Source organism: Nylanderia fulva, unplaced genomic scaffold, assembly GCF_048542155.1.
Source record: "Nylanderia fulva isolate GAGA-0341 unplaced genomic scaffold, ASM4854215v1 Scaffold58, whole genome shotgun sequence".
In the NCBI taxonomy this organism is placed as follows: domain Eukaryota; kingdom Metazoa; phylum Arthropoda; class Insecta; order Hymenoptera; family Formicidae; genus Nylanderia; species Nylanderia fulva.
In genome coordinates, this window is record NW_028190676.1 from 44,478 (window position 1) to 63,650 (window position 19,173).

Below are 19,173 nucleotides of genomic sequence, written 5' to 3' on the forward strand. Positions count from 1 at the left end.
TATGGAATTATAGCTAGCGCGGTCCGTTTTTATAAGTACTTTAATCGTGGAAAAGGATTTATTGATCAGTACAGTCAATAAAAAGATATATAAAAAAACTAAATATTCGCATTCAATCGGTAAAACATACCTGCAGCATCCTCTTAGTCTTAAAGTATTATTAATTAATTTTTATGTTTATTTGTTAATAATTGTAATTACCAAAAAATATATTTTTATATAAAAATCAAAATTTCTTCATTAAATTATTTGTTATTATAAATTTTAAAAGAATATAAATAATATGTTTTTAAAATTAACTTTTTATTTAACTTGAGTTAATTATATAATCTTAATTTTAACTGAGTAATATTTTGCAATGTCTCCGATAAAATATTAACTTATAAGATTTGCATTATATATATATATATATATATCTGTCTATTAATCTGTGATCCCGTAGGTAGCACATCGGATTATTTCAGAAATGTGTTTCCTAAAACGTATGTAAATAAGTTTATTAATAACCGTTTAAGCATCAATAAAAAAAAGTTTTTAAAATTATAATTTCTAAGAAATATTTCTTTCACGTTTAAATTATACCTCAGTAGCACGAAATAATGCTAAAATATTGCAATAAAATAAATATTTCAATATTGAGCTACATTACAAATATTGCAACAATATATATATATATATATATATATATATATATATATATATATATATTGTTGCAATATTTGTAATGTAGCTCAATATTGAAATATTTATTTTATTGCAATATTTTAGCATTATTTCGTGCTACTGAGGTATAATTTAAACGTGAAAGAAATATTTCTTAGAAATTATAATTTTAAAAACTTTTTTTTTATTGATGCTTAAACGGTTATTAATAAACTTATTTACATACGTTTTAGGAAACACATTTCTGAAATAATCCGATCGTGTGCTACCTACGGGATCACAGATTAATAGACAGATCGCCAAAGGCCTGTCTAAAGAGGAGACCGTCATTTTTGCCCCTTACCGACACACTTTGCCCCTGGTTCGAGTCCAGGCTAATAAAATTCTTTAATTTTACCAAAAAACTTTGCCTGTAGTGCGAGTTCAGGCTAAAATCCTTTGATTATACGTGTAAAATAAAAAGATTTTAGCCTGAACTCGCACCAAAGGCAAAGTTTTTTGGTAAAATCAAAGGATTTTATTAGCCTGGACTCGAACCAGGGGCAAAGTGTGTCGGTAAATAACAAAAATGACGGTCTCCTCTTTAGACAGGCCTTTGGCGATCTGTCTACGGGATCCTGCTATAAAAAATGAAACTATATATATGTATATATATATATATATATATATATATATATGTAATATGACTGTAACGAGAAAAATATTTTATTCAACAAAATTTAGAATAAAAGTTTTTGAAGAAAAATTGAAAAAAAATTTTTTTAAATTAATAAGTTTGAATTTTATTTTTCAAAGTTTTATTTTAAGGTCATCAAGCTAATATTTTTCTAAATGGAACTACTCTAATTTTTTATATAAATTAATTTTATATAAATTTATTGCAATATTTGAGGGCGGCTACTGGTAAAATAAATATGTTATTATATGTACTCAACCCTGCATATACATAAAAATCAGAGAAGTCGCGGGCGACAATTCTCCAGCTTTCGGCCCTGTCACACACTATTTGCGTACTATGTATATACATATATATGCACGGATGTGTGCGTACATCCTCATGAATCACAGCTCACAGCCAGAGAGAATTCTTCTCTCTGTCACAGCCATATCGCAGGAGAGCCAGGGTCGCTTCTCTCCGGGGTCGCTGTTCCGTAATTAAGTCCCCTCTCAGTACGGAATAAGGAGATGCGAGCTGAAGCCGTAGCAGCCCCGGAAAGCTCCCGCTTTCGGCCTCCGTGGAAGGAATAATAAGACTCTGGGGAAAGATGGCTCTGGCGGCCGGTGATCGTCGCGTCCTTTCGATTGTCATCGTTGCCGTCATCGCGTGCACCTAGTCGTGTTGTGCCTGCGTGTTTCCTTCCTCTCTCGTCTTATCTTCGTCTCTCCAAATAGGGTCCATAGAGGATTCCTTTCTCCCTCATTCCTTGTATCGCATTGATTTCACTCGTCCCGAATTTTCTCTCTCTCTGCAATGCGATTCTCGGAGAGTATCAACCCTGAAATGACGGGACTCAGAGAAAATCGACCTTCGAAGACCCTCCCGAGGGTGTAAGGGAAAGGGAGAATCCAAGTTTGGGAGGATTCGTGATTTCGCCTGGAGTGGCTCGCATTCATTTGTTTTCTTTCCCCTCTGAGCTCAGCATCGCCGACAGGTGTGTCACATACATCCAATTGTTTATTTTTAGGTGTCTAGTGTTATATAGCTTGTATTTGTTACACACAGCATGAAGAAATTTTTTGTTGCGACATTAAATATTAATATACATATAAATATTTTTTTTTTATAACATGTCATTATTGACAATGTTTATTTTTGGTTGTTTAGTGTGATCTGTGATTTTTGTATTTTGTATGAGTTTCCAAGTTTTTCTGATGCTATACACATGAGGAAATTTTTCTTGCGACATAATAAGTATTAATGTACACTGTGTTTGTTAAAAGATTTTTTTGGTGAAATATGTCATAAATTGAAACTAATAGGTCTAACTCTATTTGCCTGATTGTTGTGTGAATAATATTTTGTATCGCTGTGACTATTGTAACTTATAAGTTTATTTCTGATGAGAGACTTTCTTAATGAAATTTACTTTGTTCATCAAAACACATCATGAGGAAATTTTTTGTTATGACATTAATTTATAAATGGTTTTCTTAAACATGTAATAATTTAAACAAATAGATCTATTTACCTCTGTTTGTCTGATTGTTGTGTGAATATTTTGTATCGCTGACTAATTGTTACTTATAAGTCCACTTCTGATGACTCGCTTAATAAAATTTACTTGTTTACCAAAACACACATGAGGAAATTTTTTGTTACGACAAATATTAATATACACAAATATTTTGTTTGGAAAAACATGTCAAAATTGAAATAAATAGATTTATTTATCTCTATTTGTCTGATGGTTGTGTGAATATTTTGTATTGCTGTGACTATTGTAACTTATAAGTCCATTTTTGATGATTCACTTAATAAAATTTACTTTGTTCACCAAAACACAGAGACACAGTGGACTAAACCATGGATCAGACAAAGAATAGACCGAGTAGACCACGATTGAGGTCCCATGGAAACTCTGCCAGAGTGCTTGTGTTCGACCAGAATGAAGCAGAGGAAAGTACCAACAATGCGGAAACAGAAGTGCACAAACGTCCAGCTCCATCAAAAATGGAGAGCAAGGAGGCTCCAGTTCGGCCTGGTAATAAGAAAAAAGATTTTATTTTTCTAGTGTTTTAGTTTATATTAATTTATATTATTGTGAATCTTACTAAATTTATTTAAATTATATATATATATATATTACAATATTATTTAAATCACACATATATAATATTTTATTGTTTCAGTCAGTGGAGAGCTGTCAAATCTTGTTCGCATGAGAAATTCTGCAATTGGAAAGTCGGCACCTTCTCTATCAGTTCACATGGTGAGTATATATATGTATATATTAAACAGTTTATGTGTGGGAGAAATTGTATTTGATGATAAAACACCTTTCCAGCGTGATTTCAATATTCCTCGTCGTGCTGCTAAAGCTGCTCATCGCAAATCTTTAATATCAACCACATCGCCTACTTTACCACGTTGCCATTCACCTTTATCAGGTATATAATTGTCAATCTGTTAATGATTATTTCTATTTTTCAGAAAACTATATCTTTTTCAATCAAATCTAAAAGATCTTTACAGCAATATTTTAAGCACACATTTGATTTTGTTCTTGAAATATTCTAAATAGTAAACTGACATTATTAAGTGTCAAAATGATGTACACTTGCTACCTAGAATGTTAAAACTCTCTTTCTCTCCTGTTTATCCTCACACACACAATACTATATATTATATATGTTATATATATAGTATCCTTAACAAATTAGAATTTATAGAAATTCTGCACATCTTAGAGCACATAAATTTTGCTTATACTTAGTGAAAACATTATCTTCTTATATTTTACTTGATTATTTAAACTGACGATATAGTGAGTTAATTTTGTCTCTTGCTTATTTCCTGATATAGCATTCGTCCCGATCGTAGGCAGTCCTCTAGAGAGTCCTAGGATGTCATCCAGTCCACATTTTGCTTTCGCTCCAATTAAAAGGTACCTACTTCACACTCTCATACTGTCTCAGGGACATTTAAATTAGTTTTGATCTGATTGCTCAAGTAGGTAAGATGTCATTGTAAACACTATAGCTCTTTTGCATGTTATAAATAGAAAAAAAATGGTGATACGAAAACTTTACTATGCAAAGTTCATGAAGAGAAGTAAGAACTTAATAAAGAAATGCTTGTAAGTTTTTTTTTTTTCATACAAGTGCATTGTGACTTTTACATCATGTGTTTTAGTTTTTTTTATTTTTATAACAATTTGTTTTACAAATTCCTTTCGAAAACTATTATTAAAGCAAGTATATTTTTTAATATTTAAGAATTGGAGGAGGTGCTACGGGAACTGGCGATGGCAGAAGATGGTCAGTTGCCAGTTTGCCATCCAGCGGATACGGGACAACACCTGGTTCCAGTAATGTTTCTGTAAGTCCATCTGTATGCGCAAAGCGACTAATCTTATTAAGAGAATGGGCTAATCTTAATGTGTCATTTGTATTCCATATCAGTCTCAATATTCGAGCCAAGAACGCTTGCATCAACTGCCGAATGTTCCGACCAAGGACGAGCTGCGTATGCTGTCTTGCCATTTTTCCAAGCCCGGGACACCATGCTCTTCGCATCCAGGCTTCCCTGGTTCTAGCATATCTAGTATTCCAGGCAGCGCGTCTCTCAGCCTCGAAGAAGAGGGCTGTCGTTCGCCATTACATCGTCCACGTTCTCGGAGTCTAAGGTGCGTCGCCAAGTAGTAAACTGATGTCATTAAACGTCAAAATGACATCATTTTGATATCTAATGACGTCATTTAATGTCAAAATGGTCCCAAGTAATAAACTGACGTCATTAAACGTTAAAATGACATTATTTGACGTCAAAATAATGTACGCTTGCTATCTAGGGCATTATTAAATGTCATTTTGGCATCGAGTAACGTCATTTGATATCGAGTAACGTTATTTGATGTCAGAATGACGCACACTTGCTACCTAGGTCTCTTGAAAAATTTTGTGTATGTGTGTACACAATATATTAGAGTAAATTGATCAATAAATCGATAAATGTAATTAATCATTCATAATTTTCGTTCAAGCAGTAGTCCAAGTCGATCACCAGTTCTTGATAGTGAAATCGTTATGATGAATACCTTGTATAAGGAAAGATTTCCAAAGGTACTATTCATATTTGATTAAAAGAGATTTTTGTGAGATGATAAATTGTATTGAACATATTTTTGATCAACGGCACGTTACATATTTTTTTTAGGCAACACAACAAATGGAAGAACGATTAACTAATTTTATCAATGAGAATAAGGAGATAGACGAATACGAAGTTGTGGCTCATATGACTCAAGATTCATTACCAATTTTACGTTTCGTGCATCATCAGGTAATCGAAATGGCCAGAGACTGCTTACAAAAATCTCAGGAAAAATTAATTACAACGAGATACTTTTACGAGATGAGCGAAAATCTGGAACATCTTTTAATGGAGGTATGTAGAGAATGTTTACAATATAATTATACAATATAATTTACAATTTGCAACTGCATATTTTTATTAAATAATTGGTTTTCTTGCAACACAGAATCGATTTATTATTTATCTCATTATTCTACACAGAAAATTATTAAGGTAAGATTATCGAAAAATGAATATATTACAAGATAAAATATATATTTCCTTTTTTGTCAAAATGTGTCAGGATGAAACATAAAATATCTTGTAAACTATTCATTTTTTGACTATTCTACTCTAATAATTTTTTATGTCAAATATTACGAGGAATCGATTTATGTAAAAAAATTATGATGGTTCTGTTTAAAAAAATTATGATGATCTCGAAATCCAAAACTTTTGTATAAAACATTTTTCGATAAAAGCCTTAATTTTTAAGAATTTTTACTTAATTCGAAAGTTAAAATGGAACACTATGTGTCTATTATATAGATTTATTGAGAAAATATTTATAATTGTTGCATTTTTTCCTTTTCCTCACAGACAAAAGATAAATCTTTAGAGGCTGCAACGAGATTAACAGGATTAATAAAGAAACTTTTATTAGTTATATCGCGTCCAGCACGTCTGTTAGAGTGTTTAGAATTCGATCCCGAGGAATTCTATCATCTACTTGAACAAGCGGAGGGTCAAGCTAAAGTCAATGCAGGAATAAAAACTGATATTCCTCAATATATCATTACTAAACTATCTTTAAATAGAGATCCGATATCCGGTATATATTTTAACATGCTATTTCTAAAACTAATAATGCATTTCTAAAATATTATTGTTTAATCGAACCTTTTTATAGAATTGCAGGAAGATTTGAATAAATTGGAGGATTCTGCGAGTTCCAGCGACAGCAATCTGCAAGTAACATCGAGTCCAAATAAAAGTGACGATAAGTGTCAGCGCATTCCATGTGAAAGTGACTACGAAGTATTGAAGCTTATCAGTAACGGTGCTTACGGTGCAGTGTATTTGGTCAAAGAGAAGACTACTCGACAGAGATTTGCGATGAAAAAAATTAATAAGAACAATTTGATGTTGCGAAACCAAGTAGAACAAGTGTTTGCCGAACGAGACATAATGAGCTTTACAGATAATCCATTTGTAGTCTCTATGTACTGTAGTTTTGAAACTAAGGTATGCATATATGTATATTATATTTTATTTCAGGGTGTATACTCTCTCTGGAAAAACCTGGAGTTCTCATGGAATTTTTTTCTACCTTGAAAAATCCTGGAATATTTATGGAATTTATTTTGAACTTCGAGAATTTTTTAAAAAATTGCCCCTTTGATTTTATTTTCAAATATACCTCTTTAAAGAATATAAAATTATTAGGTTTATATAATTATATTAAAATATATTTTATAAAATACAATATTATATTATTATATTAAAAAATATTTTATTTATGTAAAAAAAATTATGTATAATGAAAATATACTTAATTTAAAATTGTATTTAATATTTTTTTTAATACTTTAATTTTACTTGAAATTTTGAACAAAAATACCTGGAAAATCATAGAATTTATTTATAAGATTTGAGTATACACTCTGTATTTATAGTGTTTGTTATTTGTTAAATTGTTTTAAAAAATGGCTTTTCTTTTTTTTTTTTCAGAAACATTTATGCTTAGTAATGGAATATGTAGAGGGAGGAGATTGCGCGAATCTTCTAAAAAATATAGGTCCACTGCCACCAGATATGGCAAGATTTTATTTCGCGGAGACCGTCTTAGCTGTCGAATATTTACACAGCTATGGAATCGTACATCGGGATTTAAAGCCTGATAAGTAAGATATCTCCTTATATATAAAAAGTAAAAAGAAGCGAATAGCGAAAAATACTGATGATTTTTTTTTCCACAGTTTGCTTATCACTGCCCTAGGACACATCAAGCTTACTGACTTCGGCCTCAGTAAAATGGGTCTAATGTCCTGTGAGTATGAGAAATGTTTCGATTATTGAGAAAAAAATTAGTAATAGCAAATCGAATAATTGTTTGTGTGCAATTTTAAGTGGCAACAAATCTTTATGAGGGCTATATTGATCGGGACACGCGACAGTTTTCGGACAAGCAAGTGTTTGGTACCCCAGAGTACATCGCCCCGGAAGTTATACTGCGCCAGGGTTATGGTAAACCAGTCGACTGGTGGTCCATGGGTATTATATTGTATGAATTTCTGATCGGCTGCGTCCCGTTTTTCGGCGAGACTCCTGAGGAATTATTCGCTCACACAGTGAACGGTGATCTTACTTTTTAATTATATATTTTAGATTATATTTATATTATTTATATTTTTATATTAAATTGATTATATATTTTTTATATTATATTTTACATTATATTTATATTAGTCGTTGACGAAACATCATAACGATGGGACGTGTTCCTCTTTTGATTTTTAACTTTTAACATCATAACGATGGGACGTGTTCCTCTTTTAACGTTTAACTTTCGATTTCAAATAACACCGGTGTGATGTTATGTTAACCTCGGTTTAATTGATGAAATTTCACTTGAAAAGGACCACAACCAAATGGTCGAAACGTCGTGAAATAATCAAATAAAATTGCTAGTTACGTCGTAGTCAAGTCGTTTAAGCTTATTTATATTATATATTATTTGTTTATATTTTTCAATTTCTTAATTTCATTTTTATTTCTTTTCATATTTTTCAATGTTTTATTCTTTATATTTTTTATATTATATTTATATTTTATATTTTTTAATTATATTGGTAATTATCGATGCAATATCTATGAAAGTTAAGGTTCCTGAGTTCTCGCCGTGTTAGATGGTACCTAATAATTTTCAGCATGTTTTCTCGCTTCTGACGTCACAATTTCAATATAGTCGGCGAGCAGCCAGGAGCTTTAAAATACATTTAAAATTTTTTTCTCTATATGTGTGTAAATATCACAATAAATAATTTGAATCGCGATTCCTAGATGATATTGAATGGCCGGACGAGGATGACTGGCCTGTTCAGCCCGAGGGAAAGGACATCATCACGGCGCTTCTACATCAGAATCCTAGAGATCGATTGGGGACTGGCGGATCACACGAGGTCAAAGAACATCCATATTTTTATGGAGTAAACTGGAATAGCTTGCTTAGACAGAAGGCCGAATTTGTGCCGCAATTAATTAATGATGAGGATACAAGCTACTTTGACAGTAAGTAATATGGGGTGATCTTACAAGTGTGAAAAAACTTCTGGAAAATACTTTGAAAATCTGGTATTCTCGGGAAATTTATTTTATTTTGAAAAATCAGGAAATTCTCAAGGAATTTAATTGGAATATTTTTTAATTACTCTTTTCATAATTTAGCACTTTAGAAACATACAATTTAATATATCTTTGCAATATTTAAGTTTTTAAAGTGTAAGACAGGCAATAAGAGCCAAATCGCGGATGACAGTGCGTTATCCCAACGAAACTAAATTTTTTTGTTAGAATTAAATACCTGTGCACAAGGCACCAAATTTTACTTGGTCACGGCCAAGATTTAAAATTGGAATAATCTCTACAAGAGATTTAATTCCATGCATCCCCTGTTCCCCCCTAAGGAAATAAATGCGAGAGAAAAATATAGATCCGAAAGTCGCTGAATCGGGAATCGAATCCGAGACCTTTCGCTTGCCGGGCGACTGCTCTTCCAACTGAGCTATTCAGATCCTTTCGATTCTATACTTTTCTCTGCTATATATATAATAATGTTGATAAACAAACGCCTTTAAGCCAGCGTGTATAAATTAAGAGTTTAACAAGGCTCTATAATATAAATATAAATTTAAAGTGTAAGACAGGCAATTGTTTGTTAAGAAAGGCGTTTGTTTATCAACATTATTATATATATAGCAGAGAAAAGTATAGAATCGAAAGGATCTGAATAGCTCAGTTGGAAGAGCAGTCGCCCGGCAAGCGAAAGGTCTCGGATTCGATTCCCGATTCAGCGACTTTCGGATCTATATTTTTCTCTCGCATTTATTTCCTTAGGGGGGAACAGGGGATGTATGGAATTAAATCTTTTGTAGAGATTATTCCAATTTTAAATCTTGGCCGTGACCAAGTAAAATTTGGTGCCTTGTGCACAGATATTTAATTCTAACGAAAAAATTTAGTTTCGTTGGGATAACGCACTGTCATCCGCGATTTGGCTCTATTGCCTGTCTTACACTTTAAATTTATATTTATATTACAGAGCCTTGTTAAACTCTTAATTTAAGTTTTTATTAAAATTTTGTTATTTTTTTATGGACGATTTATTTCATCAGTTTCAAAATCTTATATAATGACATCAAATGACGTCAGTTTACTACTTAGGACATTAATAGTTAAATTTTCAATTTTTTTAAAATTATTAAATTGCTTTTGTAAATATTTCAGCTCGTATGGATAGATACAATCACGATCTGGGCGATGACACGGACGACACCGACGATTCTCCTTTATTCGGCTCGTTCTCTTCTTACTCGCCTCAGTCGCGGAAAATATCGCAGACGCGTCCGCCCCAGTTAAATCCGGACGTAGACTCAGACGTTTCTAAGAAACAACTGTTCCGCGCCGAGCTCGAGGGCACGTTCGCACAATTGTCCTTCGGATCGGGCGCAACGTCCGCCGCACTTCCGTTGTCCAAACTGGCCGAGCCTCAATCGTCCTCGCAATCGTCGTCCGAGAAGCATCATCGGCCACCCCTGCTGTCGGTGAAGAGCAACTCTTACGCCGAGAGTCAGAGAACCGACAGATCGAACGTAGCAGCTTCGTCGTCCTGCACGACCCCCAGCACCGCGATCTCGTCGAGCAACGAGTCCCAGCTTACGATTGTCAAGGGCGCCCCGGAAGGAGCGGCGTCCATCAACTTGAGCACGCCCGACTCCTCGCAAACCGAGTCCGAGGACATCAGTCCTCAAATCCAAAGGAAGCGACACACACACTCACGTGACAAGCTGCCCAGGTTCAGTATATCCATTGATGATGAATACATGTGAGTCATTCCGCCACACATTTTCTCGCATATAATTATTATATAATGTATTTTACTGTCTTCTGTTCAATTTTCAACTCCCATACACAATTTTTATTCTCGCGTGTGTCTTTAATTTACAAACATTTTGTAATTAGGTCTGAAATCATGCATATATTTTGATGCATAATTTACCTAAGTAGCAAACTAACGTCATTAAATGTCAAAATCACGTCATTTTGACGTTTACTGACGTCATTCGACGTCAAAATGACATATATTTGCTACCTGATAGTGATATACCCAGGTAACAGACTGACGTGATTCGACGTCAAAATGACGTCATTTTGACATCTAATGACGTCAGTTTGCTACTTAGGTAAATTATGCTATCGTATGATTTTGAAAATCGTCCTAAAGAGTAATTTTCAAGGTCATACGATATCTACTACGGGGGATAGTTTTATACACATATATGTGTGTATAAATACATAAATGTATATATAAATCTAGGCCCATTTATATATTCATGATTCATTTAATTTGATAGACAATGCAAGTATCATATTTGATTAATAATTAAAAAAATAATTTAAAAAATAATTTCTCTCTCAGGTTGGATCTTGCAGCGGCAAATAAAGATGCAGTAGAGGAGAGCAAGCATAATTCCAGTACTGATTCTTTCGAGTCTCTCAACACCATATCCATGTTACCATCTGTTCGACAAAAGTCTCGGTCCGTCATAAAATCCGCCTCGACGAGTGGACTGTCATTAGTGATTCCGACTAGTGACTTTACCTGTATGTATTTCTCAAAAAAAAAAAAATATATATATATATATGTATATATATACACACTATATATACACATATAAGGTGGACAAAATAAAGCGTTACAAATTTTTATCTTCAAAAATATTAGTTTTAGAGAAAAAAGTTTCAAATAAAAGTTGTAGGATTTTGAGGGGGGGAGGGGAATTAGCGCTACTAACTTTTTCTTTGGTTTTCAAGGTCATTTAAAGATCATTTGTTTTTTTCAAATGGAACCATCATTTTTTACATAAATCGATTCCTCGTAAGATACATATATACAGGGTATTTCTGGATTAAATAGCCAAACTTAAAATACGAATTTAGGAATTTATATACTCAATAGTTCAAAATTTTAAAAGTCAATATCTCTTCAAGGAAGCGTTTGCGAGCAAACTTCCAGATAAAATATTTGTTTGTTTTGAGGTTCTAAATTCGTATTTTAAGTTTGGCTATTTAATCCGGAAACACCCTGTATAATAATAATACATATATAATAAAATTCGATTTTTTTAGACGACCCATCGCTAAACGCTCAACCTATCGAGTCACCCGGTGGATCATCGACTGCGTCTTCGAGGGATACCTCTCCGTGTCGCGAGCTGAGTCCTCTCGTGACCAGCCTAAAGCCGCCTATTATCATTCGTCGAGGCCCGTGTGGCTTCGGTTTTACCGTGCACACTATCAGGGTATATTACGGCGACAGTGACTTCTACACTATGCATCATCTAGTAATGGCAAGTTACAAACAATTTGACATTTTTACAATTCCCAATATAATTTTTATTTCTCTCCCTAAATATTTGATCTTCAATTGTTCATTATTACTTCTTCGTACAGGAAGTCGAACAATCCAGCCCGGCGTTCGAAGCTGGCTTGAGACCGGGCGATCTGATAACGCACATAAATGGCGAGCCGGTGCAGGGCTTGTATCACACTCAGGTTCTGCAGCTGATGTTAAGCGGCGGTGATCACGTAACTCTACGCAGTACACCCCTGGAGAACACGAGTATCAAAACTGGCGGCAGAAGACGCGATCTCGCACATAGTAAACTAGCGCGCCGGACGTTGCACAAACAGCGGAAGCAGAAGCGGGACCACTCGGACAAGAAGCGGAAAACGTCGCTTTTCAAAAGAATAAGCTCAAAACGCGCGAGCGTAGAGATGCAGCAGGTACACCACTGGGAGAAATAGTATTTGTATTTTTCTCGTTTACAGCTAAATAGATGCTAAATACGATCTTATCGTTTCGCAATTTATCATATATAGATATACATGGTGTTCTATTTTAATTAATATATATGTATAATCGAATATTGCTGAAACTAGGACTGTAATGAGAAAATATTTCATACAAAAGTTAAAAGTTTCAAGGAGAAAAAGAATTAATAATCTTTAATTCTAACGGAGGTCGTCATTTTTTAAGGTCAATAAAGGTTAACCTAATTTCTTTTTTTATATAAATTGATTTTTTTGCAATATATTTGGCACAGAGAGAGTAGAATATCAAATAATCAATAGTTTGAGATAGTTAGTACTTTAATGCGACATAATTTGACGTAAACTATAAAATATCTTGTAAAATATTTATTTTTCGATGATTGCCTTAATAATTTTTATACACAAAATATCATATGTAGAGATAAAAAATATGGAGTTGCTAATTGTAAATTACATGTTTTTCTTAAAAATAAGTAGTATACTGATGTCATTGTAGGTCAAAATGACGTATGCTATCTGAACTATGTGTTTTCTTTATATCAATTAATGCCTCTCATTATTAAGTGCATAAAAAGTATTATATAAAATAGAAAAATGAGCTTCAGCAATATTAAACTATATTAATTATGGGACATTCTGTTAATGAGCTCAATATATTTTATTTTATATCTATATCGTCGATATTAATTATGCACAGCAAGATGCGTGCACCAAATATGTTTATTCTCTACACGGTGGTATTGTTAAACAAAAGGCAAATAAGTTTTAAAGCACACTAGCATTATATATATGTTAGCATAACACACACACATGCAACGCGCAACACACAATACACCAATTACGTTAAGTGCATTTTTTTTGCAGCCGTTAACTATCAGTTGTCCATTGTCAGCACCCATTTTGTCCAGCGACAGCAAACCTCCACTTATGGTATGATTTTTTATACATTTGTTCAGCTTTCAGATTCTCCTTGCTGATATATCTGTTCTTTTGTTGCGTCATTTTGTTAACAACATCTGTCTTCTTCTGCGATTATATAGTTGCTTCAGAATGGCTATTTCAACACTTCGCAAATTAATTATCGTTATTATGTTTTACAAGACTTTACATGTACAGGGTGTCTCATTTTAAATAGTGCATTAATATATTTCAAAAATCAAGGTTTCTATTAAAAAATGTTCCATACAAAAGTGTTGTAAGATTTTGAGAACATGTGAGAGTGACCTCGACTTTGACCTAGAGGTCAAATTTGGAGGTCATTTAAAGGTCAACTTAAAAAGTTTAAATGAAAACCCCTATTTTTCATTACATATTCTTGTAGCTTATCTCGAGAGCTTTTCAAAACATAAAAAAATGTTTATTTATGAAGTACTTTTTGAGTTATATAGTTTAAAGTTAATAATTTATGTCAAATCTTATAACTTAAAAGTACTTAATGTAAAAATACTTTATTATAGTGTTTTGAAAAGCTTTCGAGATAAGCTACAAGAATATGCATTGAAAAATAGAGGTCTATTTAATAAATTGAAAATAATCTTTATGTGACTTTCACAAAACAATTATTCAAGGTCAAACCAACTTATGGCATTATCTTATGTCCCGCTCTGGAATGGAAACCTTGGTTTTTGAAATATATTAAAGCATTATTTAAAACACTCTGTATAATTGCCAGTTGTTAACAATAGGCAATAATATAAAATTGTCACTATTATTGGTACGTCAGGACAGATTTTACTGATTCGTTGATTGGCAAAAAAAGGGTAATGAGAGGAAACCTCTGAGAATTTTTCTGCGCATCAATCGGGAGCGCCTTATCGAGATTTCTCTTCGCAGCTGGCCGCGGGTATCTGCTCACCCTCGGTGGTGACTCCCAGCCGGTCGTTCCAGTCGTTTACTCGCTCGCAAGAGACATCGCCGTACTTCGCCACGTGCTCCAAATCCGTCTGCAGCCCGTCCCCGCCGACGAGTCGCATCAACTCGGACTCTTATCACTCGACCGGGAACAGCACCAGTCCCTGCTCCAGCCCGAACTCCTCGTCGTCTCCGGGTTCCAACACGTCCGCCGGCAATCTGTCGGGCATCTCGAATCAATCGCACTATCAGCGTCCCAGCACGCTTCATGGACTCAAGCACAAGCTGCACACGACCCCTAAGAATATCCATTCGCCAAATCGCAGGAAATCCGTGGGCCACATTCCGTTGTCGCCGTTGGCCAGAACGCCGAGTCCATCACCGATCCCTGCCAGTCCGACGAGAAGCCCAAGTCCTCTGGCGTTCCCCACGGGTCATCAACCCGGTAGCTCCAACACTACGCAGTCGTATAGTCCAGGTATGTCGAAAAAAGTATATAAAAATAAATTTATTTAAATTTTATTAGTATTTATTTTTATATTTTTATTTTTATTTTATTAATTTTTTTTAAATTAATTTAATTTCAATTTAATTTGTATTTGGAGTATATCGTAGCGATTATGTAAATTACGAGAATCACTTTGTTATACATATATTTCTTTTTTGTGGCATTTGCATATGGATGAGTTTTATTTATTTTTTGCTTGATTCACGTTATTTATACGTGAGTAGTAAGTATTTAAATGCAGATTAAACATGTATAATGTAAAATTGTGAATCATTAAATTTCACGGATGCATTTTATGACTATCAAAGTTAAATAAAGATATACAGGGTGTTTTGTTTTAAAATTTGCTTAAATATATAAAAATACAATAAAATATAATAAAGAACGTACAGTTTAGAAAGTTTCGGAAGTTATTTGGTTTTGAAGGGAAAAAACATTGATAGTTGATATAATCTTGAATTTTAACTATATTAAGATTTAATTTTTCAGTTATTTTAAGATAATTTTTCAAGATCATTTCAATCTAAATTTTTTTTAATGGAACTACTAATTTTTTTATATAAATGTTTTTCCTCGCAATATTATATAATATAAAAAATTATAAAAGTAAGATGACTAAAAGTGAATAGTTTGCGAGATGTTTTGTACTTTAATGTAGTATAATTTTACATAAACTGCAAAATATCTCGTAAACTATTTACTTTTTATCCATCTTATCTATGTAACTTTTTATGCCAAATATAAGGAAGAATCGACTTAAAAAAAAAAAAAGAAGAAGGAGAGAGAGAGAGAGAGAGAGAGAGAGAGAGAGAGAGAGAGAGAGAGAGAGAGAGAGAGAGAGAGAGAGAGAGAGAGAGAGAGAGAGAGAGAGAGAGAGAGAGAGAGAGAGAGAGGGGGGGGGGGGGAGGATGGTTTCTTAAATGACCTTGAAAAAGGTTTTATTATTAATGTCTTTTGTCTCTTAAGACTAAAAAATTCTTGTTCCAAATATTGATCTAAAATGCAATGTTTTTTTTTATATATTTAAGTATACTTTTTAATAAAAAAAAACTGATACCCTGATATAATATAATATTAAGACTCCTGGGTCATCCTCTGGCCGCAGTCATGTTAGATTGTGACGTCATACGCTAAAAATTCTTAGATATCATTTTTAAATGAAAAGATATTTTGATGAAACACTACTTCAGATGGCTTTAACACACTTTTAAAATATCTCGCCTCATCACAATCAACATGGTCGGTGAGGAGCCAAGATCCTTAATAACTACGTTTGTGATTTCGTCGAATATATACAAGGTGATTCATTTTAATTATCCTAGTCGAAGGGACATAAAATGGTGTCATTAATTTGATCTTGTATAATCATTTGAAGATTGTGTAAAGGTCACATTCAATTTCTTAAATGGAACCTACTATTTTTCATCACATTCTTGTACCTTGTCTCGAGAGTTTTCCAAAACACTATAACATATTTTTCTCTCTTTAGTACTTTTTGAATTATTAAGGTTTGAAGTTGACAATTTTTTTATATAAAATGTAAAATATTCAGTTCTCGTTAATCACCTTAATACTTTTATGTACGGAATAATGAGACCAATCAATTAAGTATAAAGAAAACACATAGTTGCTTTTAAAAAAAAGTACATAGTTGCATTGTTGCAAATTACATACTTTTTAAAAATAATTATTTGATCTCATTATTCCGTGCATAAAATATTAAGGTAAGATTATCAAAAACTGAATATTTTACAAGATATATATATATATATATATATATATATATATATATATATAAATTTTACATTTTAGGTCAAAAAATTGTAAACTTCAAACCTTTATAATTTAAAAAGTACTTCATGAAAAACTCTTTATTATAGGGTTTTGGAAAGCTCTTGAGATAAACTACAAGAATACGCAATGAAAAAGGAGATTACATTTAAAAAAATTAAGTTGACCTTGAAATGATCTCTAATTTGACTCCTAGGTCTAAATCAAGGTCATACCATCAAGTATTTCAAGCCCTACAACTTTTGTATTTAACATTTTTCTGTATATGTTTTTAAACGATTTTAAATTCCGTCCTCTGTTCAGGGGCATGCTTGTCAACGCCGAATAGCCAGAAGAAAGGATATGGTCGTCCGAAGTCCGCCGAACCCGGCTCGCCGTTGCTCCGACGCGCGCTCAGTCCCGATCGGCTTCACCCTCGCTCGGCGGAGAACAAGACGTCGATATCGCCATTGGCAAACACGGTAGTGAAAGTAACGCCGCGGGTGACTATCGCGCAATCGTCGTCCCACAACAGCGGCGATGCCGTCTCGGACGAGTCCGGCGATGGTTTTAAGGAGGCGAACGAGAGCGAGAAGAAGGGAAGCGAAAAGAAGGTGGCGTCAAGCGAGCAGAAGGCGGATTATTCCAAGCTGACCCATGGTATATCCATCAATCTGGGGAACGTAGGCATGTCGAATTCCTGCGGTGGCACCCAATTACCGCGAATCGCTGAGGAGAAGGACTCGCCGACCGGCACCAAGAGCGACGACTACCTGACCTTGAAGGAGCTAGGCGGCTCGACGGAGAAGAACGAGAAGCAGTCGAGCTGTGCTAGCAGCAGTCAATCCGAAAAGGTTCAGAGTATCAACGAACGTCAGAGCAAAGCTGCCAGTGGCATCAAAATGTCCCAACATAACAAAAAGGAGGAGAATGTCGGCCAATCGAGCATTCCGCAGCAAGCAACCGGTATTGTCGCGAATCTGCAGAAGAACTTGGATCAGAGACACGGATCGACCAGTGAAAAGTCCACTTCTGGGTCACACAAGTCGTTTGCCGTCGAGCAAAAAGGTATTGGCAAAGGTGGCGCCGAAGCTCACCATCATCAAGACGGTAAAAAAGTACTCAAAAAATACAAAACCGAGTTCGGCGAGAGTTCGGGTTATCCAGGTACTCACGAAAGCGGTACAGGATCGGGAAGGGAGAAGAAGAACAATTAGTTCCGCATTTCCTAAATGAATTGAAAGGATGAAGTATATGCAGCTGGGAATTTTTATTAATTACCTGTGTGTTAATCAAATGAGAGAAATAAGAGATAAATTATCCCTTGCAGGGATTTAAATAAATTGAATAGCTATGAGACGCTAATAATCACATGAGAGATAAGAGACTAATCAAAAGCGAAGATAGGAAGAAATAAGGAAAATGGAAAAAAGCAAGATAAAAGAGAAGAAGAAAAAAGATCACAGATGTTTTGAATGATTCATAGCTTTATGGGATTTCTATATTCAAACCTATAGGCTTCCGTCAAAAAAATAAATACCTGAAAGCGATTAAAATACTGAATATATATTTCCGAGAGGTTTTATTCTCTATTTCCATAAAATATATATGTTTATCATACGAAATATACTGGATACAAAAAGAACCTTCAAACAAATATGCACAGATGAAAGATACGTTATTTTAATTGTCCAAACTACTAAAAAAAAACTTAAAATAATATTACTAACTTTAAACTACAAAACTGTGTAAAAGTTGTTCTTTAATGATTAGATGATTGGAGTGATTTTATGCTTCGAGCTACAGTATTTACACGATCTCATTTACATTTATATCTCAATAATATTAGCACACATACATATATATAATATATATGTATTATATATTATAATACATGTGTTATATATAATATGTTATGTAATATATATATATATATATATATATATATGTATATATATATATATATGTATATATATATATATATATGTATATATATATATATATATATGTATATTATACATAATATATTAAATATTATATATTATTATATAATATACATATATATTATATATAATATATAAATATATATTATATATAATTATATAATATATATATTATATATAGTTAATATAGTATTCGATGGATCGCATATATGTAATATCTCATGTACGGAATAAAGCGTTTATTTTTAGAGAGAGAGAGAGAGAGAGAGAGAGAGAGAGGCGTGAGGAAAAAGAAGAGAATATATGACACT

At 33.3% G+C, this 19,173-nt stretch overlaps 1 protein-coding gene across 1 annotated transcript; it reads left to right on the top strand.

Moving 5' to 3' along the window:
• Positions 1 to 1,692: 1,692 nt before the first annotated feature.
• On the top strand, positions 1,693 to 18,830 carry dop (microtubule-associated serine/threonine (MAST) protein kinase dop). The gene is made up of 22 exons (XM_085487589.1): positions 1,693 to 2,315; positions 3,169 to 3,365; positions 3,514 to 3,593; positions 3,669 to 3,771; positions 4,187 to 4,268; positions 4,600 to 4,702; positions 4,786 to 5,009; positions 5,370 to 5,445; positions 5,540 to 5,770; positions 6,278 to 6,509; positions 6,588 to 6,922; positions 7,409 to 7,581; positions 7,657 to 7,727; positions 7,808 to 8,035; positions 8,741 to 8,968; positions 10,184 to 10,781; positions 11,376 to 11,560; positions 12,086 to 12,310; positions 12,414 to 12,742; positions 13,655 to 13,720; positions 14,624 to 15,119; positions 17,244 to 18,830. The coding sequence occupies exons 2-22, from the start codon at positions 3,188 to 3,190 to the stop codon at positions 18,134 to 18,136; spliced, it is 5,136 nt and encodes a 1,711-aa protein (XP_085343715.1). The 5' UTR covers positions 1,693 to 2,315; positions 3,169 to 3,187; the 3' UTR covers positions 18,137 to 18,830.
• The last annotated feature ends 343 nt before the right edge of the window (positions 18,831 to 19,173 follow it).